At 34.3% G+C, this 12,680-nt stretch overlaps 1 protein-coding gene across 1 annotated transcript in view; it reads left to right on the top strand.

The window, feature by feature from the left end:
• USH2A (usherin) overlaps positions 1–12,680 on the top strand; it is a 687,474-nt gene that overhangs the window by 33,074 nt on the left and 641,720 nt on the right. The window contains exon 3 of the mRNA XM_078078672.1: positions 8,480–8,612. Within this exon, the coding sequence (XP_077934798.1) occupies positions 8,480–8,612 (133 nt within the window). The remainder of the gene's footprint in view (positions 1–8,479; positions 8,613–12,680) is intronic.

Here is a 12,680-nt window from a genome sequence, read left to right as displayed (position 1 = left end):
ATTATGAGGACATGTCAATATGACACAGAATCCATCTTCATGAGTCCTCCATTGTCTCAATGTGGAACAACTTGAGCATTGAAATACATATTGGGAGTATTATATCCCACTGAATAACATACAGATTCACGAGTCTGCATAGAAATAAATGTAAACAATGAAAGCTTAATTAGAAGCAGGATATTTATACAGTCTCTGAGTATCTGCTCACAAAATGCTTATTAGTTGCAAAGAGAAACTGTGTATTTTTACAGTGCAGAAGCCTGACAGATACCAGTTTATTCATACAGATTAAAGTTATCGATAATGGAACAAATAGAAATTATATAATACATGATAAAATGTAATGATCACTGAATGACCTGCATCTAATCCTGAGGAAACAGACACACCCAAATTGAGAGGCAACCTACAAAATGACAGTGGTCTTCAACAGTGTTAAGATTATGAAAGTCAAGGAAAGCTAGAAGAATTGTTCCAGATCAAAAACCTAAGAATCATGATAACTATATGCAACATGTGATTCTGGACTAGATTTTTTTTTATCTGTAAGGGACATTTTTGGAACAATTGGCAAAACTTGAATTGGTCTGAAGATAAGATAGTAAGGCTGTGTCAATGTTAGTTTTCTGATTTTGATGATTGTATTGTGGTTATGTAGAAGAATGTCTTTTTTTAAGAGCAAATACACTACAGTATTCAGGGATAATGGGATATGTCAGAAATTTAATCTCAAATGTTTCAGAAAAAAAATATACTGTTCTTGCAACTTACCTGTCATTTCGAGACAGTTTTTTTAAGTAGTAAAAACAAACTAATTGAACTGTATTACAGAGAGAATAAGAAAAGAGACACAGGACAAAGCACATATAGACAACTCATTTGGGAAGTACCACTGTTGTGGGAACAAGAGAAATGGGGAAGTATTTGGAGAAGCAGAATGCTAAGATTATTTCTGTTTCTCATCCTTGTCCCCAAGCATTTTATTCATATTTATTTTATTGCATTTGCCACATTGCATTGGAAGAACTTTTATAGGCCCATTTTCATTACAGATTGTAAATTCCTTATAGAAAAGACCTGTGTTTTATATATCTCCTATGTATAGCATAACACTTAGCATATCATAATATGCTCATTAAATATTCAAACAGTAGAACCATTCTCAAAAAAGCTATGTTTGTTTGTTTTTTAAAGCTATGGCTTTTAATGAAAGATGTGATGATCAGTTTCCTTGCTAAACATGGAAGACAAAATAAGTTGACTTAGTTTTAAGGAGAGGAAATTATAGTTATAACAAATAACTTCTAGATTTTGGGGTATAAAATACTGAACGGTTACTAGGGTATTTTACAGCTAATTCTAGTTACTTTTTGGAAGTCCTCTGTTTTGTATAGATAAAATAGAAAAGGGAACCAATGAGATAGTGAGATGATTAAGAGTGTAAAATAGTGTGATCATCTGTACACTGAAAGCATTCTTTTTTTTTTTAAGATTTTATTTATTTATTTGAGAGAGAGAATGAGAGACAGAGAGCACGAGAGGGAAGAGGGTCAGAGGGAGAAGCAGACCCCCCGCTGAGCAGGGAGCCTGATGTGGGACTCGATCCCAGGACTCCAGGATTATGACCTGAGCCGAAGGCAATCTGTTAACCAACTGAGCCACCCAGGTGCCCCACTGAAAGCATTCTTAAATGTGGAATTGTACATGAAATGTTCCTAGCCAGTATCTACAGAAAATGGGCTGGCTCTATCCCCATGCCCTAGGAAATCAACAATAAATCAGACCACTGGCTGATTTTTCCAACACATATCTGTAAGCTAATAGTTTTTTTTTCTTTCTTTTTTTTTTTAAAAGAGAAAGAGAGTAATTTAACAGTTTGGGAGGAAGTGGCCATGAGAGTTTCCCATCCAGTCAAGATAGGATGAAGAAAACCGGTTATGTTCCTATGTTAAATTTTTAGAGATGGATTTAGTTGGAGGCATGTTTGTATGAGGTTGTAGTAAACAGAGAGCTTTAATAGATATGAAGGGGAAACTAGCAAATCCAAAGCATCATACCTAGAGTGAAAATGTAATATGTTGAGGCATAGACTACTTCAAGGGCCTGGCTTGTCTGAGTTACTCAGAGAGGAAAGAAAAGCAAAGTGTGTGTATGTGTATAGGGCACAGGGATGGGATGAGGGGATGGGAAGATGGGAGGAGGGGAGAGGAGTAAGTGTTGCAATAAAACATATGAGCTCATGGAAAATGAAAAGTAGAAATAAAAACAAGAAAAATCTTTGAGGAACTTATCTGTGTATAAAGTCATTTTCCTGTAGAATCTTTCATATGGTCAAAGGGAATGAAAATATAAGCAGTTATTTAGTGAATCAAACTAGTTGTGGGAACACATGCACATTCCAAATATTTGAGGGCAACCCAAGTGATTAATTTCTGCCAAATCAGCCTTCCCAGAATAATTGCCTCACCTCTTTTATTCATATTGTTTGTATAAATGTGGCTCAATAGGGAATATTTAATAGACTAGACTGTTTATAATTATATAAAAATTCATGTTAGTAAACAAGGACACTCTGCAAAGGTGATGAATCCTTATATGACACATTTATCTGTTAGAAACTGGTGCCTTCATCGCTTAGAATTGTAACAGTGTAGATTGTGTTGGTGGTTTTATTTTTGGAGTATCAATTAGTCAATCAATCAATTAGTATTTATTGAGCTTCTGCCCAGCACTTAGGGCACGCTCATCAAATTTGCAAATGACACAAATCTTGGAGGATGGTAAATACATTGATGACAGACAGAGCATCCAAAAAGATTTTGACAGCCTGGAGCAATGGGCTGAATCTAACAAGATGAAATGTAACATGGATAAATATAAATTTCTGTCCTTGGGTCCATGAAACTAACTGCATAAATACAAGATGGGGTGGATGTGTTTTAAGCAGTATGTAAGAAAGAAAAGACTTAGTATTTTAGTGAGTAGTCAGCTCAACTTAATTTATCAGTTTTAGCTGCGTGATGTCATTGCCAAAAATCTAGCATGCAATTTTGGATTATATTAAGGTGATAATCCTGTTTCAGTTTGGCAAGTCAAATCACATGTAGAGATTGCAGTACTTAAGAAGAGAGCCACGTTTTAAGAAGAGAGAGACCCCAAACCATGTCATATTTAGAACACAACAGAAACGAAGCACATTTGTCCTGAAGAAGACTTAGGAGTTAGGAGAAAACGCCATCTTTCTTTACATCTGTGAGCTCTCACATGGGAAAGGGATTGGTATTGGATTTGTCTGGTGTGGTTTCAATAGTTAGAGCTGGGAACTATGAATTAAAGTTATAAGGAGATCTTTTTCAGCTTAATCATTTATAATAGTAAAAGCTGTTCAAAGATGAAAGGTTCCCCAAGTCTGCAGAAGGGGGACACTGGAGCACTTAAAACTCAGCGTCCTTATTTTGGGGGTAGTAGCGCTGCAGAAGGGCAATCTGAGAACTCAGCAAGGTAATGTAAGTAGAGCATTCAGCAAAGTGTCAGGAATATGACAAGTGATTATGTAGTTCATCGGGGTTGTTACCCTTCTCATTGTGGGAGGTGTTTGACGTGAAGCCGAAATCATCGCTGAGTGGAGTTCTAGCAGAAAGACTCACGGATGGGTCTGACACATGAGACGGCTGTTACTTCGAAATGCTAACTGGGTGTAACTGACTAATAAAAATCGGTTTGAACAGCCTCTGGAACCCATCAACCTTTCTATGTGACCTTGAATATTGTAACCTTCTTGTTTTCAATTCTCTGTGATTCAGTTTCATTACCTTTAAGATAGAGATAAAATAACAAACCTTCCTTGGATTGTTGTAAGGATAAACAGAGAAAATACACATAACAATTTTAATGCCCAACATGCTGATTTTTCTATAAATGTGAACACTTTTATAATGCTGAAGTAGCTGGAAAAGGATTATTGAAAGATGCAGGACTTGAGATATGTTTGAAAAATACTAAAAATTTAGGTAAGTGAAAGACAGTAGCAAGGTTATTCCCATAGAAATATCTTGGACAAAGCATGGAGATGGAATTAAGCACTGTGTGATCATCGGACAGTGAGGAGACATCTCCAGTTAGATGAAGTTGGCTCTTGGTGATTAGTTAGAAATCAAATTGGATGGGATGAGTAAGGAAGAACCTCAGAAAACTTTTGGTTTAGGATAGTAAGCAGTAAGAGGGACATTCCACATGTGCTCAGGTAAGGGAACAAAACATACTATGATATTTTAAAATAATCTTATGGAATTTTCAGAATAAATTGCCTTCCTTATGCTTAAAAAATTATGGATGCTTTTTTGCAAAGCCTTCTTTAACCTAGAAATAGAAATTCTATTTTAGGGCAATTTCTATTTCAGAAAGTCCAAGACATGTTTCTTCCACAAAGTTTTCCCTTCAGATTCATATCACAGTAGTTTTCTTTTTTGTCTGAATTTCTTAATATTCAAAATGATCATCTTTATATTTGTATCATCCATCATCATCTTTTGAGGGTAAATTTGAATTCAAGATATGTTGCCAAATCACTTTATATTAAATCTATAAAAAAGGTATTATTCAAAATTCTTAAAATGGTTTTGCTTTAAAATGAGACCCGTTAAATTAATGAAACTGGTATTTCTGGGAGGCTTGTAAGTTGGTTCTGAAAAGACAAGTCCCACAGGAAAGGGTCAAAATTATATTATACACCATACATGAATGGATTGAGGCACAACTTCTCAAAGCAACTCTTCGAAAAAGACAACACTTTATTAACCGCACTAAATCAGTACTTAAGTCAAAAACAACCGTCATCATTTATAGTGATGCAAACACTATCTAGTCTATTAAAATTATTCATACATATAAGTGCCTTGGGAAAAAGGATCATGACTTTATTTTCTTTATTTATAATTTATAGGGGAAATGTGAGTACTGGCTTCCAGCTTTATTGAATTAAAATGAAATTAGAAGAATATAAGCAACAAGAAAAGGATTTCTCTGGTGAGGGAGTTAGCACAGGTATTCTGCATATTTCCTAGCCTCAGTCAGTACTTTCTTTTGGTTGTTGGTGGCCGGCAGGAGCAGAAAAGCAACAAAGATTTGGCATTTCAGTGGAACAGCTGATGATAGTTATGATACTCCAGGTGGACTTGATTGAATTTTTTTCTTGGTAGCTTCTCAGCTATTGTGTGACTTTCTGGAATTTTGAATTACACCCCCATCTAATCAGGCATGAAAATGGTCAGGAGTTCTACTTAAAACAACAGCAACAAAAAACAACTAATACACTCTTGTGCTCAAAGGAATGAGCACAGACTACCATAGGGACACAAATTTGACCCCCCCCAAAAAATCATTAAAATGAAATATAAAACCTCAGGAGAATGAAGGGTCGAGAATGACCTGCTCCCCTCTATCTTCTTTCCAATGTGTTTTTTGAATGTCTTATGAGGGGATTTAAGGCTTTTCTACCACTGCTACTGGCTTGGCCAATTCGTTCCTTCAAGCCACACCAATAAACACGTACAAACTCCTCTAATCCCCGAGAGGTGGAAAATGAGATGGGTGTGAAGTTTACTTCAGCAGAAGGCTTTCTTGTCGCAAATCAGAAATTCCACCACACATATTCCTATTCCTCCAGATAACTGGCAAGGGGATCATCAGAATGAGCTATTGCCAAGAGCTACCTGCATCTTCACGGTTCCAGTGTGATGGGGCCCCAGACCAGAACTGCAAAGTAGTTAAGAGAATCTTGGAATATAAAACATGGTACAGAGCACCAAAGAAGATTTAATCTTATTTATAGAAAGGTGGTTGATAGGGGAGGGGACAAGAGAAGAGAGTGGCTTGAGATCATCATTAATCATTTCGTAAGTACCAACAAAGTGAAAACATCCTTCCAGAATTCACTGTAAGTGACACTGAATCCTTCTACTAAGCAAATATGTGATGAGTTGATAAAAAAAAAAAAAAAAGAAGAGAAGAAGGTCCTGAACTCTTGACTACAGATGTAATACAGTGAATATAGAAAATCAAAAACATGCTTTCTATCTGACTCAAAATAAAGGTGCACTTAAACTTGTAAAAGACAACATTTTTATTTGAATGATATGACAGAACTGTCACAGGAGTGTTACCTGCTATAAAGAAAGCCTAAGAATTATTACCTTTATTAGACCAGTGACACTGAGCTTTAGCCATACATTTCTAACTTCTGTCCCTCTACAGAGACAATTTTCTTTTCTTAAATAAACTGTCATGCTAGTGTTAATATATTGTTGGCTCTCTCATGCTCTGAGAGTACAGCTGATATAAAACGCGTACATGTTAGATTGGTAATAGTATCTTTAGTGTAGCTGACTGGAACAAATGTGTTTCCCTCATGGCTGTGCTAATGTGATAAAGGAAAATTGGCTGTTCATCAGCTTTTGGCTGGGTAAAGACAGTAGAGATGGAACCACATTCCTTTTTATGCATTAATACCATCGAGAACTTTTCACTAGTTATATTTCATGTGCCTGCATGTTGCACAAAGATGTTGTAAAACATGAGATAATGCTACAAATAACGAAGTAGAAAAGCCTGTATCTTTTATAATGATAACAGTCAAACACCAAATGACAGTAACAGGCTGTAAAAAATGGGTTGCAAAAAAAATGCAGCCCTACGACCCAGCCGAGAGGTATATATGCGGGCCCACGAGGAGCTGGTGTGTGGTTTTGGGTCTTTATGTCAAGGCTTTGTTTTAGAATTAAGTAAAATGTAACATGGGGTCGGTAGACTTAAAGAACTACATGGTTTTAATAAAAGCAGATTAGATAGTATGGACAAAAGCTATATGGAATAACTTTTTGAAGAATTAATATTCCCAAGTAATCATGTTGTTAACTCCCAGGATTAGTTGATTGGTTTGTTTGCTTGCTTGGAGAGAGAGGGCTGTTGAAAAGTCAGACAGTCACTCACTCACATAATGATCTAAAGATGTTGGAGAATGGCCTACTTTCATCAGTTATTGTGAGGAAGTTTTAGGAGAATAGCATTTTGAATGCTATGATTTCATTGTATTTTTAATTAAAATGTTAGCATCTAGCCTTTCAACTGCAAGACATTGTATTTCTCTCTTTCACCTATCCCTACTCCCCCCCTCATGTTTTGTTTGCCATTTCAGCCCCTTAGCTAGAGCACCAGGGATTCCCTGTACATTCAAGTTAAAAGCACTTGAACAGGACTGTTTGTTGATACTAAAGTTGATATCAAACAGCTGATCAGTTTATTCAGAAATATATGCAATCATTGAAGATTTTGTATAGATACCATCCATGAAGTAGTCTGAGTAACTGTTTGAATTGACTATTCAGGTATCACTGCACACAAATAAAATTTCATAATTTCACAATTATAATGTAATTGAGGGATCATCTAGCCACAACTCCTGGAACAAATCTGGTTGGTTGAATGTTTTATTATTTTATTTATTATTTTTTAAAAGATTTTATTTGAGAGAGAGAGGTAGAACATGAGCGAGGGGAGGGGGACAGGGAGAGGGAGATGCAGGCTCCCCTCTGAGCAGGGAGCCCGTCACAGAGCTTGATCCCAGGACCCCGAGATCATGACCTGAGCTGAAGGCAGATGCTTAACTGGCTGAGCCATGCAGGCGCCCTGGTCAAATGTTTTAATAAAATTTCTCTGGAACACATCCATGCTCATTCACATGTGTATTGTTTCTGGTTGCTGTCCTATTACAATAGCAGAGTTGAGCAGTTGTGACCCGGACCATTTGGACCACAAAATCAAATCACTTGGCTTGCAGATAAACAGTATTTATTCTCTGCCTGTTTACAGAAAAAGTTTGTTGATCCCTGATGTAGAGAGTTGTTAGGTTGTCAGATTAATTAGCCTAGAATATTTTTGTCAAATTTTTATATTCTGTATTGGGGAAATAAATACAGCTGAATATCACCAACTATGGTACCAACACTAATAAAGGAAATATTTACAAGAAACATTTCCTATTAACAACTTAAATTGTATTAGATCCATATATTATACATTTTTGGTATATCTAGCTTTGAATATTTCTACCTTTTGTATTCATTTCTGTTTATTTCCAAATATGGTTGTAACAAATGTAGTATCTAAAGGAACAACATATTCTCAAAAAAGTTATGAAGGCATGGCAGTCAGAGCTGCTTAAATATATGGGACAAATAGTTATATATACCTGTGAATACCCTGGTAGATATCACAGCACAAAACTGTAATATGTAGGTTCATATCTAGATATACAAACACACAGATATATCATTGAGCCATTAAAATAAATTGTTTTCAGTCTTTCCAACTGAAGAAAGTAGTGAAGTAGGAAATTAACTTGAGAAAGACTGCTGAAATGTAGTTATTATAAAATACAAGGTTACACAATTAAAATAATAATGATGATAATTTCTTGCAGGTGCATCAGACAAAAATCAGTTTCTTCATCAATGGTTTGGAGGAGGATAATACAGCATTTGATGCAAGAACTCTAAGTGGTTCAATTATAGATTTTGCCTCTGGTACTACACAAATAGGACAGAGTTTAAATGGTAAGATTCTGACTTCAGAAAATTATTTTATCCAATTACAGTATTACTAAAGAAAGTGTCAAAAATAATATTTTAAAATATCTAGGTTTATTTGTTTCCTAGGGCTGCTGCCACAAATTAGCAGCAACTGGGTGGACTTAATACAGCAGATATGTGTCCTCTTCCCACAGTTCTGGAGCCTATAAATCTGAAATCAAGGGTTTGCAGTGTCGTTTTTCTTCTGGAGGTTCCAATCAGTTCTGTGCCTCTCTTTCTGGCTTCTGGAAGTCCATAGTGCTCCTTGGCTTGTAACTGCACAGACCCAATCTTTGCTTCCATGTTCACATGACCTTCTCCTCCGTGTCCTCTTCCCTTCTCTTCTAAGAGGACTTGTGGTTAAATTTCTCACCCCCCTCCATCCTATATGCTTTTCTTTCCAGATCCTTCATTATATATGCAAAGACCCTATTTTCAAATAAGGTCACAATCTCAGGTTCCAGGTGGACATACATTTTGGAGATCACTCTTCAACCCACTATACTAGGGAAACTTTAAAATTAAATGGTAACCTATTAAGATCAATTTTTAAAGAAGAACAATGAATGATAAACTATATTTTCTCATTTTTTTTGGTTTGAATTTTAAAGTAGGACTTAGAGTATTGGAGACTAAAAAATAATATTCAACAATAATAGGCTGGATTTATGGTGTTCGTATCTTCCTGCCATAAAAACAGGCCATATAGGTTTAAAAGATACTATACACTACATCCTGAATAAAAACAGAAATTGAATTTAGAATTATCTTGAAATAATTAGCACAATTGTCTATAAATCACCTGCACTTTAAAAATGGAATTATTGTATTATTAAATAATAAATACTCATTATAATAAAATTCACACAATACAGAACTCTATGGAATAAAAAATATTTTACATTTTTCTACCTTTATAGACACAGCTAACTTTTTTATACCCTTCCAGAATTTTAGTACATATTGCTGGAGATATGGTTATAATTATAATTTTCCAAAAATGAAATTATAATACATATGCTTTCTCTGAGCCCTCTAAAAATAAATACTTTCCCTCCAAATGTTATGGACAACATTCCATGTTAATATGCCTTCTCATTTAAAATGGCTTCATTGTGCACAATTGTATATCTGGAACAAGAACTTTAAAACAATCTCCTATTAATGAGCATTTGGATTATTCCTAATATTTCAATATTATTAGCAGTTATTTGCTAGAAATCACTATATATGTCTATATTTCTATACCTCTGTTTCTATATCTGTGTAGTCCATGCCGACACACATATATACCTACATATGCATTTGAACAATTGTCTGCACAATTCCTTAAGACCTTAAACTTTGGTGTCAGTCTGCCTGGATTCAAATCCCCTCTCTTCACTCAGTAGCCATGTGACTTGGAACAACTTTTTAATGACTCTAAAATGTAGTAACCCCAAATTTATTTAATTTATGTATTTTTTAAGTTTTTATTTTAATTCCACTTAGTTAACATACAGTGTTATATTAGTTTCAGGTGTATAATATAGTGATTCAACATTTTCATGCATCACCCTGTGCTTATCACGACAAGTGCACTCCTTGATCCCCATCATCTATTTAACTCACCCCCCCACCCCCTCCCCTCTGGTAACCATCAGTTTGTTCTCTATAATTAAGAGTCTGTTTCTTGATTTGCCTCTCTCTCTCTTATTTTTTTTTTAACTTTTGCTCATTTGTTTTGTTTCTTAAATTCCACATATGAGTAAAATCATATGGTATTTGTCTTTTTCTGACTGACTTATTTCACTTAGCATTATACTCTCTAGTTCCATCCATGTTGCAAATGGCAAGATTTCATTCTTTTTATGGCTGAATATTATTCCATTGTGTGTATATATGTATGTGTGTGTGTGTATCTCACATGTTCTTTATCCATTCATCAATCAATGGACACTTCAGCTGCTTCCATACCTTGGCTATTGTAAATAAAGCTGCTATAAACATGGGGTGCATGTATCCTTTTGAATTAGAGTTCTAGTATTCTTTTAGTTACCCCAAATTTAAAATGATGATGATGACATTACAGTTCCATTGTGAGGATCAAAAGAGTCTATGCATGAAAAGCATTACTGTTTTTCTAGAATCTGGCACACTGTAGTTGCTGAACACTTAATGGTATTTTTTAATCAACAGAAGTTCCTAATTTTAATGAAGTCCAATTTACTAATTTTTCTCTTATACTTAGTATTTTTTATGTCCTGTTTAGGAAATCTTTGCAAACCCTGATCTCATGGAGATATTCCTTCTACGTTTTAGTTAGAAATGCCATTATTTTACCTCTCAAATTTAGGTCTGTTTTCTATCTGAATTTATTTTTGGGTGTGGTATAAGGTAGGGGTCAAGATTAATTTTTTATTTCTCACCTGAATATTTAATTGACCCAGAACTATTTTCATTAAACAGATCATTTCTTCACTACCTTGCAGTGCATGGTAATTGTCACAAATCATATACCTGTATATGTGAAGATGGGTTTGTTTCTGAGCTCTCTATTTTGTTCCAGTGATTTGTTTGCCTATACTTGAATCAAAATATTTAGTTTTCATAACTGTAGTTTTATAAAAGTCTTAAAATCTGAAAGTACTTAATTTTTGAACTCTTTTTCCTTTTAATATTTTCTTGGCTATTATATGAATTTGAGAAGTGGTTTTACAATTTTCACAAAAATTCTGCTGGGATTTGAATCATTAACTCAATTTTGGGAAAATGGGCATCTATATGATATCAGATCTTCCAATCCATGAATATAATGCATTTCTTAATTTCTTCCAGCAATGTTGTTAATTTTTTGTCCAGAAGTCTCACTCATTTGTAAGACTTAGTTCTATGTATTTGTTGGTTCTTTTTTCATGCAATTATACTGAGTATTGTTTTTGAACTTCATTTTCTATTATATAAAAATACCATCAATTTTTATATTGACCTTAATTAAGGCCAGTGACTTTGCTAAATTTTAATTCTAATAGTTATACAATCCTGTCAGTTGTATATGGTAGACACTCAATTTTTTCAAATACTTTCAATAAATGCATAAATTGTCATGGCTGTGGAGTTGTCATGTAGATAGTGATAGGTGTTACTAATTTTGAAGTAATACAAAATTTCAATTTGCGTTGCCCTATGGTCTGAGTTGTCTAGACATGATCTAGTTTATAGAGAAAAAGTGTGTATTTTTGCTATTCAAAATACATTCTAACTCTGTGGTTAAATTTCCTACCCCTGGTGTCAAAAAACTTAGAATTAAATCCAATCCCATTGTGTGCCTTTGATGAAAATATGTATCCTTTGTAAATCTCAGGTTTCTAATCTATGAAATGATGTTTTAATAAATAGTTTATAGGACTATAACAAGAATTATATGAGATCATGTGTGGGTAGTATATGTTGCTTGTCATATAGTTAATATTCATTGAGTGGCAACTATTATTAACCTCTTTGAACACCTATTTTCTTGTAAGTAGGGATAATGATATCTTTCTATAGAATTGTTGAGAGATCAGAAGACAAAATGTCTAGACATAACTCTATTTTAATTTGCGTATGTTCTTCGATCAAACTAAACTTATGTGAAAAAGTAATTGAAGGAAACTATATATTTAGAAACTGGGTTTGAGTAATTAGTGTATTGGAGAATTTTATAAAGTACTCTGCATGCAGAATTTCTTAATAAAACATTAAATCTTGTGAGCCTTATTTCAATATTTAATCCCCATTAGTACTTCTAAAAGTGTTTTATTGCACCAAATGTTGCTCAAACTATCTGAAAGTGCTATAAATTAGTCTGCTATGCACTGTGGGATTGAAATGACTTGCTTCTATTCTTCTTCAGTACACTAAATGTTGAATGAGTGCTTCAAAAGGACAGTGGGGACTGAATATGATATTTGTTTTTAAACTATGTAAAAATAAATTTAATTTCTGATTAGAAAACATATCATTGGAAAGGGTTTATTTCAAATGTTGCTTAGTTTTTTATTACAATTTTCTCCTTAAGATTTGGGCATCAGA

Source organism: Halichoerus grypus, chromosome 7 (genome assembly GCF_964656455.1).
Source record: "Halichoerus grypus chromosome 7, mHalGry1.hap1.1, whole genome shotgun sequence".
NCBI classification, from domain to species: Eukaryota; Metazoa; Chordata; class Mammalia; order Carnivora; family Phocidae; genus Halichoerus; species Halichoerus grypus.
This window is presented reverse-complemented; position numbering and strand designations above follow the sequence as displayed.